The following is a 19,587-nucleotide window of genomic DNA, read 5'->3' as shown; positions in this document are numbered from 1 at the left end:
CAGTGGTTACAAAAAGACAGACACACACTCTTTATAAATTTCCAAGTTCAGTAAATTTAACATTAAAAACTTTCATTTAAATTACAACAAAATAATTTCATAAAACTTTAATGATTAATTAAATAGCCAAAATTATAAAAAAAATATTTTGAAGAAATTGTGTTATTTAGCAAAGAATGAAAATCTTTCAAAAATAAACTGAATGACCATAAATGAAAACAAAAAAATCAAGTTTCAAAAATTAACTTTTCCAAACATTTTTTTTAAACTAAAACAAAAATTTATACTTGTCCAAACTTTTTTTTCAAACTAAAGCAAAAATTTAAACATTTCCAGTTTTACTTTTTTAAAGAAAATATACAAAATGTATATGTATTTACCAAAAATTAACAAAAAAAATTAGACAGCTGAGACAGTTTGGTATGAAGTAACAAGGCAGCCTAGCACTCTAGCCACCTGTCTCCACCCAGCAAACCTCCCAGCTGCCTCAGGGACAGGAGCAACATCAACCACTGGAGCAGGGATCACCTCCCAGTCCAAAGGAACACCTACATCATTACCTATAACAACATACGGTGTGGCTGGAGTGGCTGGAACCTCAACCTCTTCAGGACCATACCAGACAGTCTCTTCAGCATGGTTGGTTGTTGCATCCTCGTCCACTACCTCCTCGAACACAACAGTCTCCTCCTCTGTTGGCAGGAAAGACACAGTCTCCTCCAGGAACCAGTCGGCTGGGTCCTCCACCGTTGTGTCTATACCACACAGCACAGACAGCTCGATGACCTCTTCCTCCTCCAGAGTTGACTCCAGAACCGAGAGCTCCTCGCCAGCTATCTCAACCTCGACCATATCATCCTCGTCATCAGCAATTTGAATAGCTGCTTCAGGAACCATGACGGAGAATAATCGTGCCCGAGGTACAATAACTGCTTCGAAATGTTCAGGTTGATCATTTCTTGGCAGCTCAGGAGACGCAACTGGGACAAGAACTGGTTCTGGCTCCAACCCTAAAAGACGACGAGAGCATCGTGGTGCCTCTAGTCGTGGAGCCACATAGCCGTATGGCATACCAACTCGTCGGAGACGCCTGTTCATCTGGTTGTCCACGTATTTCCTCACACTGAAATACAATATATTGAATATAATACATAATCTGCTTTCCCACTTTTTTTTAACATAACATTCACATGTCAAATTGATTATGAAACAAGGTCATTGAGATACTGTAAGTTCAGAAATTATTACATCAATTTATAATTGTGATTTTTTTAAGAAAGTACCAAATCATCCATTTAAAAAAAAAATCACAAATTCTGAATTTACAGTGACAAAGAAAATAAATAGAATAGAAATTGTTCACTGTTTCAGAAAATAAGATTTCATAGTTCAAGGAGCAAGTAAGGTATAGATCTTTTTTCAAATTTTCGTGCATGTTTTTTTAAAGCATCTACATTTAAAAAACCAGCAGAAAAACTAGTTGAGAAATCGTCCTGTTTTCCAACTCATTTTAGACAATTGGCCGTTTCACCAAAGTACGGAAGCGTATTAGCGCCACACATTTTTTTTTTTTTTCCCTATGTTTGCGTTACAACGCAAACCTTTGCGTTACAACGCAAACCTTTGCGTTGTAACGCAAACATTACCTTTGCGGGAAAAAAAATGAAAAAAAAAAAAAAAAAAAATGTGTGGCGCTAATACGCTTCCGTACCAAAGCGTGTTGATTGGTTAAAAACATCCTAAACAACTGAAATTTAACCAATGATGTGACGATATTTCACTTTGGTGTATGAACAATTAGATTACCCATAGTTCTTTAGATTCTGAATAGGTGAATTGAAAACAGAGCCTGAGAGCTCCACATACTAAATATCAAAGTCAGAAAGGTCAATTTGATGTTTAAAGTTCTCTTTTGTCAACATACCAGTTATATTATCTCCTATCTAATATTAACAAGTTTTCATTCAAGTTTGTGGCAAGTCTCAATTTGTCTTACTTGTGATGTCATGAAAACACTTCTACCACATGTTCTGCTTACCCTTCCGGAGCACCTGAGATCACCCCAAGTTTTTGGTGGGGTTTGTGGTGCTTATTCTTTAGTTTTCTATGTTGTGTCATGTGTACTATTGTTTGTTTCTTTGTCTTTTTCATTTTTTGCCATGGCATTGTCAGATTATTTTTTGATTTATGAGTTTGACTGTCCCTCTGGTATCTTTCTTCCCTCTTTTGTACATAAATTTTTATGAAATTGACATATTTCATCCCTCTGGTAATTGATTTAGCTATAATTATAAACCATCAAATGTGATATGATATTTATCCACTCGAGGCAGCTTAATTTTCAATTTAAAATGGGAGGCCTCACCCAAGCATTTGTAATATTTAAAATTTTACTGTCAGAAGAGTGGATAAATATCATTTGTTTGGAAAGAATATTCATGTTATTTTTTGCATATTTATGTTTTTTTGCTAACACAATTATTCATTTTTATTTTAGTATACACAGCTGTATCCTGCATTTGTTTGGAAAGAATATTCATGTTAATTCTATTTCCAGTTTTGACCACTGGCCAGAACATTTCTTTCCCAAAACCTTCCAACCCACACTACATCTTAAAAAGTCTTTAATCCTGTGATGTTCATTGTTTTTAATTCATAATGTTACGGTCTTAATCAGGCTATTCAACAAAACTGTTTCATATTTTGTCATCTTGGACTTTCAAAGATATAACACTTCAGCATAGGATTTTGTTGTTTTTTGACTGTCATATGTAAAAAGAGACCTATTACATGTATAGTCCAGCTATATTTATTCTAAGGTGTTAATATTTGTATTAATGGCAATCATACCTTCATTTCTAGATAATATAAAAAAAATGGCTGGAAAAACATTCAGGAACCTTTATGTAAGCATTCTTTAACATTTCCAATTCTGATCATACAGCTGCATGTTCATGAGGCAAATATTTTAAAGGGGAACCACAATAAAAAACACCATTTTATCCACACAATTACTCATCAGCGGCACTCTAATCAAAACATTTGGAGAACCAAACAAGGAGTTAACTGCTAACTTTCAAATTCTAATATGTTAATGTAGCTGTGGATTTATTTATTTTAGTGGGTATCAATTTCATGAAAACTTGCTTTTCATGGATATTTGATTTCTTGGTTTTGCCAGTCTTTCCTTGCAAAAATCATAATCTTTCAGTCAGTTTAATTGAAGTCTGGAGCTGGCATGTCAGTTATCTGCTAGTAGTCTGTTGTTATTTATGTATTATTGTCATTTTGTTTATTTTCTTTGGTTATTACATCTTCTGACATCAGACTCGGACTTCTCTTGAACTGAATTTTAATGTGTGGTATTGTTATGCGTTTACTTTTCTGCATTAGTTGAGGTATAGGGGGAGGGTTGAGATCTCACAAACATGTTTAACCCCGCCGCATTTTTGCGCCTGTCCCAAGTGAGGAGCCTCTGGCCTTTGTTAGTCTTGTATTATTTTAATTTTAGTTTCTTGTGTAAAATTTGGAAATTAGTATGGCGTTCATTATCACTGAACTAGTTTATATTTGTTTAGGGGCCAGCTGAAGGACGCCTCCGGGTGCGGGAATTTCTGGCTACATTGAAGACCTGTTGGTGACCTTCTGCTGTTGTTTTTATATTTGGTCAGGTTGTTGTCTCTTTGACACATTCCCCATTTCCATTCTCAATTTTAAACCCTATAGAAAATTTGTAATTTGTTGAACATTTGAATTTGTGGTGCAATGGTAGCTACAAAACCACAAAAACTTGTATCCAACAAATAATACTGAATCCACAGTATACAGAATATTTGCTTTTAATTGACAGAAAAAGATGGTGAGTCTCTGTCTGTACATGAAATTTGTAAGTTTAATGGTAATTAACTGGAATTCTAACATGACGCCCTTCAAACGCTTAAATTTGAGTACACACCCGTGGTAAAATATGAATATATTGCCAGGGCTGTTCGGATTGTACTCCCATGTCATATGCTTTTTGATGAATGAAGTACCTGACGTCATAGAAAGATGACGTAAGAATATAAGCATTTTACGGGAAAATACATGCTTGTGAAACTGAAAAATAATCACAAGGAAACGTAAATAACGTAAATAACGATGCTAAAATCTGGTCTAAGCCAACTTTTTATATACATATAATACATTGAAGTAAATAGTCATTAATATTCATCAAAAACTACCTAAATACTTCATTGAAAATAGTTTAAGCATGTCACTTATTCAGTTTACTCCGGTTTTTTTACGCCAATTTATAGTGCGTTTATTTATGGGAACGGCAAATAATGTCTTCCACCTAGAGCGCTTCGATCCAAAAGAATTGCCGTATATGTCCTATTAGAATGGAAATAATTCATGGGGGCTTGTTATTCAAGCCCCAATGAATTATTTATTAAATAAAGGTTTTAACTGTCAAAAAGTTAATTGTCGTTTTTCATTTATAAAACCCTATATTAAACTCTTTTTTATTTGAAACATGTATAATCTAAAATTTATAAAAATATATAATATCACGTCAATACAAATTGTATGCAAATCTGTTCAAGTGTATTTGAGTTTATGTCCAACATGTTGAAGAAGGACGGACATTTTCTGAGGGACTGACAATGGTATACCATAATACGTCCTGTAAACAGGCGTATAAATATTAAGTTTCCCCTATATATATATATTTATATATATAAAAAAAAATAGTTGATTTTTTTTTAATTTCAATTAATGTATCTTGGGGAACCGGTCTATCTTCAGCATGTCAATGAAAAAAATATAAAGGGTGAACAACAATGAAACAGCAACACTACAAAACAAATAACTTAACCTCTGGAGGTCAACAGTTGTTGATTTCAAAATAGATAAGTGTCTTTACTTTACATGTTATTTTTGGCATTCTGTTGATCCCCATGTCTACATTTACAAAGACATTTGAACATAAAAACTTCAACATTAGAATGCCTTAGTCAAGTCCCCTTAAGCTTGTACCCAACACCTTGACTAAAATTTATATGGCTTGTTTAATTTTCATAAAATTTTGACACAATATAAATAGAGTTTCGTTATAAGCATGCTCATGTTCACTTAATAGATATAAACAATTCACCAAATTTTAATTAAAGATGATGGAATTGTTTTTGAGTGTTTGTCCGAAAACTGGAAAATCACCTTTATTTAAGGATAAAACTTCATGACATGGAAATGAAAAATTCGTAAGGGTTCTGCGGAACCCAGTGTCTCGCCTACTTTTGCTGTAACTCCCAGGCTCAACAAAAATGAGGAAAACAATCAATAAAAATATTCCTACTGATACTATCTTTTGATTGTAAGATGCTTCTGTCCAAGTTTGGTATACATTTCAGGATAGTTTATGAATCGAATAAATGTTTTAAAAACTTAAAGTGAAGACTGTATTTTATGTTAACTGGATTTATTTTTTTACAAAATTTACTTCTGGATACTATCTTATGATCATAAACAAGCTTCTGTCCAAGTTTGGTACAAACCCATGATAGTTAAAGAAAGTTATTAAAATTTTAAAAACTTTAACCACAGAGTGAATGTAATGTTTCCTCGCAGAAAAAACTAAGTCCATTTATAAGCAAAAAACAGAAAAAAAGGAATTTTATTTTTGCAAACTTTACTTCTGGATACTATCTTATGATCATAACCAAGCTTCTGTCCAAGTTTGGTAGAACCCCAGTATAGTTTAAGAAAGATATTCAAATTTTAAAAACTTTAACCACAGAGTGAATGTAATGTTCCATGCAGAAAAACTAAGTCCATTTATAAGCAAAAAAACAGAAAAAATAAAATTTTATTTTTGCAAACTTTACTTCTGGATACTATCTTATGATCAAAAACAAGCTTCTGTCCAAGTTTGGTAGAACTCCAGTATAGTTTAAGAAAGATATTCAAATTTTAAAAACTTTAACCACAGAGTGAATGTAATGTTCCACGCAGAAAAACTAAGTCCATTTATAAGTAAAAAACAGAAAAAATGGAATTTTATTTTTGAAAAATTTACTTCTGGATACTATCTTATGATCATAAACAAGCTTCTGTCCAAGTTTGGTAGAAATCCAGTATAGTTTAAGAAAGTTATTAAATTTTCAAAAACTTTAACCACAGAGTGAATATTTGTGGACGCCGCCGACGACGACGGAATGTAGGATCACTTAGTCTCGCTTTTTCGACTTAAGTCGAAGGCTCGACAAAAATCTGAAATTTATAAAAATTGAAACAGATATAAACAATTCAACAAAGTTTCATAAAAAGTTGGTGGAAGTTTTTTTTTAGTAATTGTCCGAGGTGTGGACTTTAACCCATCACTTTCTTGGAAAAATTTCATTGGATATATGCATAGCAGTTTGACAAACACTAATTTTTATCATTGAGAATTTTCTTAACAATACAATGTGATTTATGGTTTAGCTGATTTTACAGAGTTATCTCCCTGTAGTGTTGGATATCACCATAATGTCAAATATTTACTTGAGTCTCTCTCCTGGTCCCAAGTTTATCATCCTATCATATAATGATATAGGGGCAAATTTTTGCTGTGTTTTTTATTCAATTATCTTAATATGGGCAGGTTTGCATTCAAAAGACTACTTATAAATCTTGAATTTGATGCTAGAATTATTGGGCATACATTTTCTGATAGGTAAAATGTACAAAACATTTCATTTGTATCCTGACCTGGATTATGAGTCTTTGGTTACGGCATTATATTGGCCAGTTTGAAAGAAAACAAGACTTATAATAATGACATCAATACATTTTTTTGTATTATATCATCATCATCATCATTCGCCTGCCCAGAATATGTTATAAATAAATAAGACTATTCTCTGCCCCTCTGGAATAAATATTTTAGTCAGGGTATTTTTTGGAAACAAAATTTATTCCTTTTCATCAATCAATCTTCTTAGTTCACTGGGGTAAAGCTGATGACCGTAACTGCATTCACGGTCATCCCAAGATGTCGGACGAAAAATTAGGTCAGTATTTGCATTGTCTGTTAAGGTGTTTCTACATCATTTTCTTTACATAGCATACATTGGTACGATGTAAATTTATAAAAGATTCACACGGAAGTCACAAATCTCTATCGAGGAACGTGTAAAGAACGGGAAATTGGATTTGAAAAATTCGCTAAGATGACCGTAAATCATCTTTAAAATATTTTCAAGATGACCGTAACATATAATAAGGATGACCGTGATTGGTAAAATGATGACCGTAATTTCGAAAGGATGACCGTAATTTCGAAAGGATGACCGTAATTTATAAAGGATGACCGTAACTTTCATAGTATAACCGTCATTTCTAAGAAATATCCGTATTTGTATTACCTTTTTTGTATCAAATAATTAATGATATTAATCGTGTTGGTGTAAGACGTATTTATAAGACAACATTATCATAAAGGTAGACAAAAATAAGACGTACTTCAAATACATGGTTCGTCATATGTAGCATCCAACTACAAGCCAAAGGATTTTTTTATTTCTGAGATTCCTATTAATTTTATATAATAAATACAGCTTTTTAAAAATGCCAAAAAGGCAATGGGTGTACAGCCATTTATATTATATCGTTTCAACTACCATTGCAGATGTTTTTTTAAAATTTATTTCAGATACGTACATGTGTTATCAATTTTCCACTTGCAAGTTCACCTCATCTAATGTAGACACGTCACAGCATTTTAATGCATGCACTCTATGGACAATCATGTTGGTCCACAAACATTTAGTTTTAGGAAGAAAGTTTTTGTTGAAAACGCTGGTCATACTGCATATCGGTCCGTACATTTCGGTGTTGAAGTCACAAAACTTAAAATGATAATGGGAAAAGGTTATAAGCCAAATATAAATTTAGAAGAACATGTTTTAAAATACTCCGACCAAACTAGTGAAGGTGAGCCCCAGCAAAATAGATCCTAAAATAGTCTTGTATAAATAGCGAATTTTAAAGGGGAGCCTTGTTAATTGTAGAGACAGAAAAAAAGAATTGTTTTGTTTTATATATCAAGACAAATCAAGATTTTATTCTGCTCCTCTGAAACCATACACATGGGCTGAATTACCGGATATTCATAATGTTTAAGGTTCATCTGAATGAATTGAAAAATATGGCCGTTTTTACACACACATATCTATTAAGAGAACAGACAAACTGATGCATCTAGGAAAGTATTAACTTAAGGATTATGTACCCTTGTGTTGCTTCAATGCTAAACATATGGAAATTTTATAGAAAATCCACAGCCTGTATCCTTGTTCTAGCATATTTGTCAATTTGATGACCGATAGATATAGGATTGTTGCATGCAGTGCTAGCATTGATTTCCTTAAAACAAGTTAATTTATTGGTTAGAACAAATAAAAATATGGACCAAATCAAGTACACCTTTTAGGGTGTGCTCGACTTTAGTTACTCTGCACGAGGTATTTTGAAATTTACAGGTTGGTTAGAACTTTTTGTAAAAAATAAACACTAGTACATCATAGAAAAGCAAGTGAGTAATCTATGTTTCAAATTTTATAACAAAAATCTCTTAATTAAAGGCTGTTGATTTTCTATAAAAATCTTGGTTTATTTGCCACAAAGTACTCTTTTTCTATCAAATGCTAGGCAACAGTAAATAATAATGCTTTGCATCAAGTTTTCCCCTATAGTATATTTTTAAAATGGACTTTCTATTATTCATTATATCTGTAGTTTGATACAATCGATGTTTAAAACATTCGTACAAAAATGACTACAGAAGGGTACATAAACTTTAAAGCATGGTAGGACCTTAAGAGGTACCATTTGATTTTTAGGGGTGGGGGGGGGGGGCTAGGATGAAAAATATTGTCCTCCTTTTTTTTAGCTGTAATCTCTGTCCTGCCTTTTGATTTTTCAGTCCATTCGTTTTTTTACAACTTTACAACAATTGTCATCCTGCTTTTTTTTGCCAAGTAACTCATCCTGCCTTTATTTATTACTCAAAATCCTGTCCTGCCTTTTTCTTCAAATTTCACCCTAGCCCTAGCTAAAGTTGCAGGCTCGACAAAAACTACTCACAACATCGATTATACTATTTACTATCATTTTCATATAAACTCAAAATACGCCAAATAGTTAAAAAGAACTAACCGAGCCCCTATTGCGACAAACTCAACAAAAAAACAATGTATACAAATATGGATATTTCTTTCAATTGACGGTAATCCTTTTGAATTTAGTCATTCTTTATAAATTACGGTCATCCTTAACAATTTACGGTCATCTTTTAACCAATTACGGTCAGCCTTGTTATGAATCGCTAATCCTGTTACGGTCATCTCGATTACGATTTACGGTCATCCTAGCGAATTTTTCAAATCCAAATTCCCGTTTTATACACGTTCCTCGGTAGAGTTTTGTGACTTCCGTGTGAATCTTTTATAAATTTACATCGTATCAAAGTATGCTTTGTAAATTAAATGATGTAGAAACACCTTAACAGACAATAAAAATACTGACCTAATTTTTCGTCCGACATCTTGGGATGACCGTGAATGCAGTTACGGTCATCAGCTTTACCCCAGTGTTAGTTGGTGGATAGTCATAACAGCTCTCAATTTGAATTGTGATTGAATATTTAATACAGCATGGGTTTTTTCGACGTCTGTCGTCAACATTTGAGATTTTACTTTTCCAAGTTATGGTACACAATTTTTCAATCTTTATCAAGAACCATAACTCAATTTTTAAATCTTTCAAGAATCATAACTCCAGATCATTATCATGATTATAAGTGAAAATCTTGAATATCAAAGTTGACCATCATTTTGTCATCAGTAACAACTTGGTTGAATGGTTCATAAGTAAATACAGATACAACTGGAAACACGATTTTTTCAATATTTCAAGAACTGTAACTCCTGATCGGTAAAAGCAAAAATCCTCATTATACTACTTGACCTCCATTTTGTCATCAGTAACACCATATTAAAATTTAATAAGCGTTGGTTGAATGGTTCATGAGTAAATGCAGACACAACAGGAAACACAATTTTTTCAATATTTCAAGAACTGTAACTCCTGATCGGTAAAAGCAAAAATCCTCATTATACTACTTGACCTCCATTTTGTCATCCGTAACACCATATACAAATTTGAAAAGCTTTGCTTGAACGGTTCACGAGTAAATGCAAGACACAATTGGAAATACATTTTTCAATCTTTCAAGAACCATATCTCCTGAACAGGAAAAGTCAAAATCGTCATTATTGAACTTGACCTCAATTTGGTTGTCAGGTAACAACTTCATATTCAAACAATAAAAGCTTTGGTTGAATAGTTCATGAGTAAGTGCACGGACAACATTTGGCTGCTGCCTCACTCACGCACCACCCCCATTCATCCAAAATCAATAACCAACATTTGTCAAAAATTAATCCAGTTAAAAACCTTTCTAAAAAAAATTTAAGGGTTCTATGAAGCCTGTGCTTTGCCTGTGATGTTGTAAAATTTTTCTCTTGTTTAATGTTAAAATTTAAGTTTTCGTACAATTTGAAGATGCACAACCCATGCTAAACACAAGTTTGTTATTTTGGTTATTTCACTTTTTGATCATAGAAAAACTACTCAGGGCTGTTTTGTATATAATAATTGAACCAAGTTTTGACAAAGTTATTGATGACTTAATGAACTATAAACAAAGTCTGAAAGTTACAACCACAGTTGAATTATGTAGGATTTCTACATCTATCTTCCACATAAAATGTTAAAGACTCAACAAAAGTTACAGAAAAATGTTCCTTATAAATGTTCTCCAAATCAATCATGCATGAAGTATGAAAGCTTCTGTCAACATTTTATAAAATTCTATGAAGGATATTGATGTCTAATTAAGTTTTAATCAAAGACTTTACCTAAATGTTAATAAATGTTAGCTACAAATAAATGAAGAATTTGTCCATGAGACATTGATGATATAACATTATAAACGGACATAACTCAAAAATGGTAAAATGTGTTATGAACTCCTAATCATGTGCATATTTAAAAAAAACATCTAAGAGTGTCTACCTAAAGTTAAAAGTGTTGGTGTATAACAGTTTTTAGAAATCCAATTCAGTAGAGATTAGGCCAACTAAAATTAATTAGTAGATTTTCATCCAAATTTTTGAAAAAAATGGGGCGGGTGGGAGGATTTTATTTTTTAAATTCTATTTCAAATGAAACCATTTTGTGACGAGTTCTTCATATATATATGCAAGTGTAATAATAAGCTTATATAATGTATATACAGGTATGAGGAATCTTACATTATTTTTCAAATCCTAAAATAAATGTCTCTAATTGCGGCTTTAGAAACTAAACAACAAAAACATGTAGAAATGCTCTCTTCAGTTGGAATTTCTACCCCAAATGTATTATGGTTTCTAAACGATGGTTTTTAGTCCCCATAAATAAATGTCAAATGCATTGGTATGCAACACAATTATTACGAGTACAGAATAAAATGAACACAAACAGTGTTGAAATAATAGGGTTGGTACTTATGCATTTATGCAAGATGAAAATATAATTACCATGTAAAACATGAACTTAATAAAAAAAAAAAAAAAAAAAAGAAGTTGTTTAATGACTCTTTTGGGGGTATTGGGACATTTTCTGTTAATCAATAAGAAAAGACAGTCATGAGTAAAATCTAAGGGCTTGTGTAAATAAAAAGTGTATGTTAGTCGACTTTTTAAACTCATTATACAAGTTCGTGTTTATGTTTCAAGATCTTTAATCCAGTCGTGTTTTCTGTATTGATGTGTTCCACGAGTTTTGCGCTTTGGATATCTTAAACATTTAAACTTCCTGACACAAAGTCATTGCATAAAAAAATCCCGTTTTCTAATCACAGAAATTTGTGACATACCGTAATTTGTGGTCTAGGACTCAGCGTTTTTCTGGTCAAACAAATATTTCACGCAAGTCTCGTTATCAATCTTTACTCTTGGAAAATGATGTTGTCGTCATAGAGCAGCAGAATATGTCGACAATCATTTTGGTTAGATTTACTCGAGGTACAAAACAGAAATTTGAAACAGGAAGTCATAAATGAAACGAAATTTTAACGGTTATCGGTAACGGAAATGAACAAAATATGTAAATCGTAAATTCTATAAAATAAAAAAAATCAGGGCAGGACGATTTCAGAGGGGCAGGCGGGGATGAAAATCTATCAATTAATTTTAATTGGCCTTATGCCAGTTACAGGACATGCCAGTCAAGACTCAAAGTGAACAAAACAAAATATTTTTGGATTAATGTTATCTAATGTTCTTTTTTCTGTTATTTAAAAGGTGCTTTTTTCTAAGTTTAGTTTATACATATTTAATTGGATAGGGAAACTTGCAGTACAGGGTAACCTGTGTTATCTGACAAACTGGGGGACCAGAAAAAAATGTCAGATTAAGTAGGGTGTGGGAATACTTATTCTCAGGTTTTTTCTGCTAGGATCAGCATAATTTGGACCAAGACAATGTGTCAGTGAAAGCAGGATGTATCAATACTCAGGTGTGGGATAAGTCAGGTTACACTGTATGTATTTTGTGTTCTTCTAGGGAGTTATTTTGCACCCTTGAACTATGTATCAAGAGACCTTACATGTGATGTAGCACTCATTTCAGCTTGTCATAATAAATGTGCAATAATCTGTTGGTCAGTACCACTTTTTACTTATTTACTAATTCATTGAGACATTTTTCTATGTTTCTATGAAAAGAGATTGTAAAATAATATAACTTACCGTGGAGCAACTGGAGGTAGGCCGTTTCCTAGAACTTCTGCTACTACGTCTAATGCGTTGATTGCCATTTCTTTAAGTGATTCTCTTTGTATTCTCTATGTGGGCTGAAAACAAAAATTGAAACCAATGGTGAAAATTTGTCAATAAAAAAATACAATCTTCAAAAAAATATTATGCATTGAAACAATCCTTAAATGTAACCACTTAATTATTGTCAAGTTTTTACTTTTTTAAAACCAATTTAATGACTGTTCATCCCAACTAAAAAATAATTTTCTAACCCTTCATCACCCTAAAAAAATGATAAAAATACTAATTTTCTCAAAACCCAAAAAGATAACAATTAATCTTCCCAACCAAAATAAAATAATAAATGTGACAAGAGCATCTAACTGAAAAGAAACAAACAATGATTTAAATTCAAGGATTGTGCCTTAAAATTTGACACCTTGACCACTTCATAATCAGTCATTATATGGCAGTCCATCCTGTTGTGTAACACAAAGTCACAATAACTGAAGGCTTAATGAGGAGAGAAATTCTGTTTACACCAAAAAAATGTAATTTTCTCAAAAAAAAAGATACCAATAAAAATATATCTTCCAATTATTTGATTGACCAGAGTCTAAATATTTGCTGAAATAATTGTTTAATAAAATTTAGAACCTATTTTATTACCAATTCAATGACCAAAAATTATAAGAACTCGTTATAAACATTAAAATTTGATGTATAAATTTGAAAATTATCAACTCTCCTATAGGAGTTGTAATTTTTACTATTTCTGTTTTTATTTTCAAGCACAAAATAAAGAATTTAAATGATAGATTATCCCAAATGATTTATTAAAGAAATTTTTGAATGACAAACATATATATTCCTCCCACTAAAACTGATGCATTATTTCTTATATGAATATGTAGTCCATGGTCAACAGTACACCAACTACCATTCATATAGCTTGTCAGTAGTCTCCAAACTTTCTACAACAGCTGGAAACATCTCCAGCCAGTGGTAAGTTGTTATTCTTTTTATATACATTTATATACAAAAGATTATACACAGAAAAAAGTAGATATACTAAACACTGTAAAATAGAGGTATTTTTTTTTAGTTTTTTTTTTAGCGTAGATTTAAGTTTGTTATGTAATGATTCAATATTTCAGTGAATTTGCCATTATTTTGCAGGTTTCCCTTCGACTTGTGGTTGGTGAGTTTGTCATTATTCTGTCCGTCTAACTCCGACCTGTGGTCAGTGAATTTGTCATTAATTGTCTCTCTTCCACAGCTGGTGGTCAGTGAATTTGCTTTTACTCTGTTCATTTTTCTTCTACCTTAGGAGTTTTAATTCTTCCTTCATTTTCAACTTTTCTTTTTTTTACAAAGCACAAAATAAGTTTTCTGAGGCTAGTCCAAATACACATGCAATCTATTTGTTTACCAATGTCTTTGATACTATACATGTGTCTCTCAATAATATTATATATGTTTGATGTTTTTTCCTTAATTTTAATTTGTATGGATAGACAAAAACTGTATATATGCTCAATATTTGAACTGTCTTCAAGAAGACTTGTCAAATATATTAATGATGAGAGTTGTGAAGGGGAATACAAAATAATGGAAAAAAAAATGTTTAAGCAATTACAGAAAATTGTTATGCCCAAATTGCATTTTTCAATCTTTTTGCTTAAAACACATTAAAACAACTGTTCATTAAAAATTGATAATGAAAAATCAAACTTTTGCATAAAAATAAGCTTCACAACTCTCAACGAAATTTATATTAAATACCACAGAGGAGGGAAACAAACTGACAAAGAACTGATCTTTGTTTGTAATTAAGATTAAACATAAATATGAAAACCAAATGTTGCTCGAGATAAAATTTTAGAAAATCTTTGCCAATGTATTATTAAGCTTCAGAAATATTAAGACTGCAGAATTGGCTTTTCCTTGTTTAATTTATCCCCCAGACATATATATAATCCTCCCCAATTAAATTATTATTTATATACAATGTACTTTCAAATAAATGTGTATATACTAAAATATATTACTTTACAAATTTCATTAATTAACAAATAAGGAGATTATAGTGGCTTGATTGCCAATGAGAACTTTCCACCAAAGTGAATATAAAAAAGATGTGGTATGATTGCCAATGAAACAATCCCCACACGAGACCAAATAAGCAGTAAGATTTGATATTTTCATGTGTATTATATTGTCCATTCATTAATTTTTCACACACACACACATAACCCTCCTCTTTGTGGTATTTAAAACAATATAGAGCTATACTCATGTAATGGATCAAGTAGTCAGCAGTCTAAAATCATGAAGATGTCCACATCTCTGTAGTTACATCTCTTTACAACACATATGTACACATCAACCATATTCTTGTTCAATTTTTGCATCTATATCAGTTGCTTTTACGAAATATCGAACATAAAATCAACAACAAGAAAATAACCATGTTAACTCCAACTAACCTATTTTAATTTGCAAAGACTTCCGGGGCGCGAAATCTTTTTATACCACGAGATCACATGACCAAAATATTCAGTTTTGGACCGTAAAGTGTATACTAAACAACAGTTCAAATTCCACTAAAAAAAATAAAAAACAATCATGGTAAATAGAAATACTAATCAAAATGTTAATTTCAACCTGTTTGCAAATAACTTAAAAGAAATGGGTTGCCTCAATCCCAATTGACCTTGAACTTTGTTTGATAACTCAGCATATACTCCGATTTTCTAGTTCTCTGCTTTAAAAGGATCGGAGTAACCATAAGAAATTGACTGACTCTTATTTCTTATTTCTTTTTTTTAAAGGCTTGAAAGATGCAAGATGCTGAACGATAATCATAATCTAAGCAGTATAGTAAAGAGCAGAACATCAGGAAGGCACCCCCCCCTCCAAAAAAAAAACAAAAAAAAAAACCAACAAAACTAACTTAGTTTTGACATGGAAGAGGATACCAGTAAGGTCTGTCTATATAACTCATTTTTCAAGTTAGCGCTTTCGTTTGTTATAATGGTGCACATTTTTGTTTTGTTTGGAATTTCTTTTGCTGTTTTGAGGAGGCTTGGTAATGTTGCTGTCTCTTTCCATTTTGTAAGTTAAGTATGTCGATCTGGCATTTTGTGCGCGGAGGTATCTATCTTGCAACAAGAGAATCGAAGTTTCAAACAAAAGATGAAATCGCCATTGCGAATAGGAAAAACGACTAAAAGTCAAACAACAGCCCACAAAAAACAAGACACTGATCAACATGAACCATACACAAACACTCGAGGAGCTAGATCTCAGGTGGTACTTAATTTGAATTATACAAATACAAATATTTTATTGGCACAAACACAATTACAATAATTGGCAAAGGCCCATATTACAGTGCATTGCAACAATGAAGACAGCATACAGTTAGTAGTAGTTAAATATGTTATAATTAAGAAACATGAACACAAACTGCAAGTACAATCTGGTCGGTTGATGCAGAGACATACACATTGTATTATATATCTCTGGTTGTTGCAGAGACATACACATTCAATTTGTATTATATATCTCTGGTTGATGCAGAAACATACGCATTGTATTATATATCTCTGGTTGATGCAGAGACATACACATTGTATTATTATATATCTCTGGTTGACGTAACCGGCAGTAGGGTCCTAATTATCAGAAAGCCTTAATAACCATCTAGTTATATTAAAAATATTTGAACTTCAACATCATCGTCATGTTAGGTCAAAGTCTTTTTATTATTTTTAATGGACTTTCTCAGGCACACAAAGTGACAAATAACACTTTCAAGAATTACTCTTGCGCTTCGTTTAACTTTAACGATATCGATTCCACTTGTTTTACATCAGTATCATACACATTTTGATTTTCCCTTTCATTGTATAGACTCGTTTTTAAACAGATGAGATTGAAGTGATTGCTTCGGTATATATATACAGATCTGGCTCAATATTGTGTGTTATGGTTTAATCTGTCTTTTGCGAAGGCATTTTTGTCTTTTCAATGATCTGTTGTCCCTAAAACCTTTTGCATACAGTTAGCAATCCTTGAATGCGCGTAAATTATAAAGGATTTTTTAAGGTATTGGCATCACACAGGCACTCGTCTCAGAAAAAAATCCTATATACCTTTATATAACACATATAGGTATATAGGATTTTTTTACTGAGACGAGTGCCTGTGGGGCATCACTAAGGTTGCGAGTTCAAAATTAGTCTCGATGCACCATGCAGAGTTATCGTTCTTACAGCCAACAATATGCATATGGAGCGTCTGGATATGTTATTCAGGAGATATTGGGGATGAATTCCACTATATTTTTAAATGTTCGAAATTTAATCATGATAGAGAAAAAAAAATGAAACCATATTATCTAAATAGACCAAACATATTGAAATTTCATGATTTGATGAATACTAGAAACATCAGTATGTTGAATCATTTGTGCAAATTTATCAGACTGATTAATAAACAGCTGGACTCTTAGGGAAAACATTGTTTAATATTTTTTTATATAATATTGTATACATGCAAAATGTGTTTTGTATATTACATGTAACTGTTTTCCAGTTGTAGATCATACATTTGTATTAATTCTGACTATATGTTATATTATTAATGTTTATAATATCTCTGTACCATGGATTTTTGGTTTATGAGAATAAAGATATATGATAATTTAGACAAGTTCGAAATCAGCAGTGCCAGGTGCGCTCGACTCTAATTATCAGTTGCGTGAATGGTGTATACCGAAAAATTATTTCATAATGTTTTTTACGATTTATATGATGTTTTAGCTTATAATCGGCCAAGATTTTTCGTATCGATTCGATCGGCGGTAAATAATCCGTTGTATGGAATTACGAACTCTTTCAAAAATCCTTGATTCGCCCCTGTTGTAGGCTATTCTAGGAGTTGCTCAGCATACAAAAATGATAGGGAGATATTTTTCAAGGAGATAAACTGTAATTGTCCTAATTTTATACATCTTTCAAATGAGGCAAAATTTGTTTGGTTATTTACTTATGAAAATTTGTCTGTACTTAAATATTCGGGGAGCTATATTATTACATGTCTAGATGTTAGACGAAATGTTAATTAATGTATGTAATAACAATGATAATTGTAATGATTTTATGGTTCTGATCCTGCCTGGAATTTAATGTATATTATTTTTATAGAATGAAGATAATAACATCTTTCTGAACTTTTTGTAATGTTTCATTTTATTCTATAAAAATGTTTTTCTGTTACAATTCATGATGCATTGTTTTATGTGTACATGTTATGCTGCCCATCAAGGGTACTTCATTGGAATAATAAATATTCTTATTCTTATATTCTTATTCTTATGTCGTTATCACGAACATCCGTATCCGACGTTTTGATCGTTGCGTCGGAATTTACTCTTCCTCGGAGTAGAAGCTCTCTATTTGGGTTTAACCAGCAACTGAATTTTAAAGGGGAAACCATAGGTGCTTGAGGAAAGGATCCTGTTTGGTTTAAACATATTTATTTAGAGTGTCATAAAACTTATTCTTGTCCTCAATACTAGCTTCGTTGGTAGGTGCATAGCATTGAATCACTGTTAGTTTTGAAAATTTTGAGTAGAATGTCTGTTCGGCCTGAGTACAGTATGGTCTCACCTGTGTCAGTTGTAATCGATCCGTTGTTTAACCATCTACATTCACTAACACCAAGTATACTGATGTTATACCTTCTCATCTCATTGACAACTTGTGCTGTTCTTCCGGTCTCATACATGGTCCGCACATTCCATGCCCCGGCTATGCTGAGAACATTTTTTAGCGTTAGGAGTCCACACTTCTTGCCCCTAGCTGCATTTCTGCTTTCACTAGACACATTCATTGGGTCATCTGTATGACGTATGTCCTCGTTCACGCTATTCAGTGTTTCTTTTGGTGTGGTTTCCGTAATCAGCTTTTTTTACTCTGTCTGGTGATTAGTCATGCGAGAAACCTACTGCCTGCAGGATAGAGTTTTGCTGTCTGGGTTTTCCTTCCCATAGACGATTGCCTACCATGGCTGACGGGTTCCATCTTCCCGGCTTTTTTTTCTGGGTCTGCTCCCATAGCCTTTGGTCTTCCCAGATCTAACCACAAGGCAGTGGTACTATTTACCCATAGTTGGGACAAGGTTGATGAGTGCAAGGGCGTGTCCACACGCCGATGGGCCTACACACTGCATCTCTAGGGCCCTTGTTGCTCCGAGATCCTCTACAATGATTCCTATGATGCACGATCCTAGTTACCATGTGCTGTCGCGAGGAGGCATTGTAGAAGTCTTGAATAGTGTAGAGGCTATGTACTGGCAGGAGAGACTTACGCACTCGGCTTTATTTTCACCTACAGAACAGGCTAGCCAGCGGTGATAAGGAGCCTATGGCTCTAACCACACTAGACGCTTACACAATCCTGTGGTACAAACCACCAGCACACAATTTCATGCAGTTCACATACAATATTTTATGGAAATATTCTTTATAAAGCACAAGGGTGTCAGTATTCACCTCAGAAACATTCAAAACCTTAGAATAGACTTATTAAGAAAGGATATAATTACGATACTGTTGTCAAGTCATTAAAGATTGTATATTTTGGCGTTAATATTGAGTCACTGATAAGGTCTTTGCGTCGGAACTAAACACATTTATTCTAAAAACAGTTGTTTGCATGACACGGGTTATGTTCTTCTCATATATGTTATGA

At 32.6% G+C, this 19,587-nt stretch overlaps 1 protein-coding gene across 1 annotated transcript; it reads right to left on the bottom strand.

The window, feature by feature from the left end:
* Positions 1-399: 399 nt before the first annotated feature.
* Positions 400-12,302, bottom strand: LOC134694514 (uncharacterized). Its single transcript, XM_063555527.1, has 2 exons — positions 11,945-12,302; positions 400-1,123 (listed from the first exon to the last, which is right to left on the bottom strand). Exon 2 carries the CDS (start codon positions 1,096-1,098, stop codon positions 400-402), a length of 699 nt encoding a protein of 232 aa, XP_063411597.1. The 5' UTR covers positions 1,099-1,123; positions 11,945-12,302.
* Between the last annotated feature and the right edge of the window lie 7,285 nt (positions 12,303-19,587).

This window comes from Mytilus trossulus, chromosome 13 (assembly GCF_036588685.1).
Source record: "Mytilus trossulus isolate FHL-02 chromosome 13, PNRI_Mtr1.1.1.hap1, whole genome shotgun sequence".
Taxonomy (NCBI): domain Eukaryota; kingdom Metazoa; phylum Mollusca; class Bivalvia; order Mytilida; family Mytilidae; genus Mytilus; species Mytilus trossulus.
Note: the sequence above shows the minus strand (reverse complement) of the source record. Positions and strands in the feature narration are given on the sequence as shown.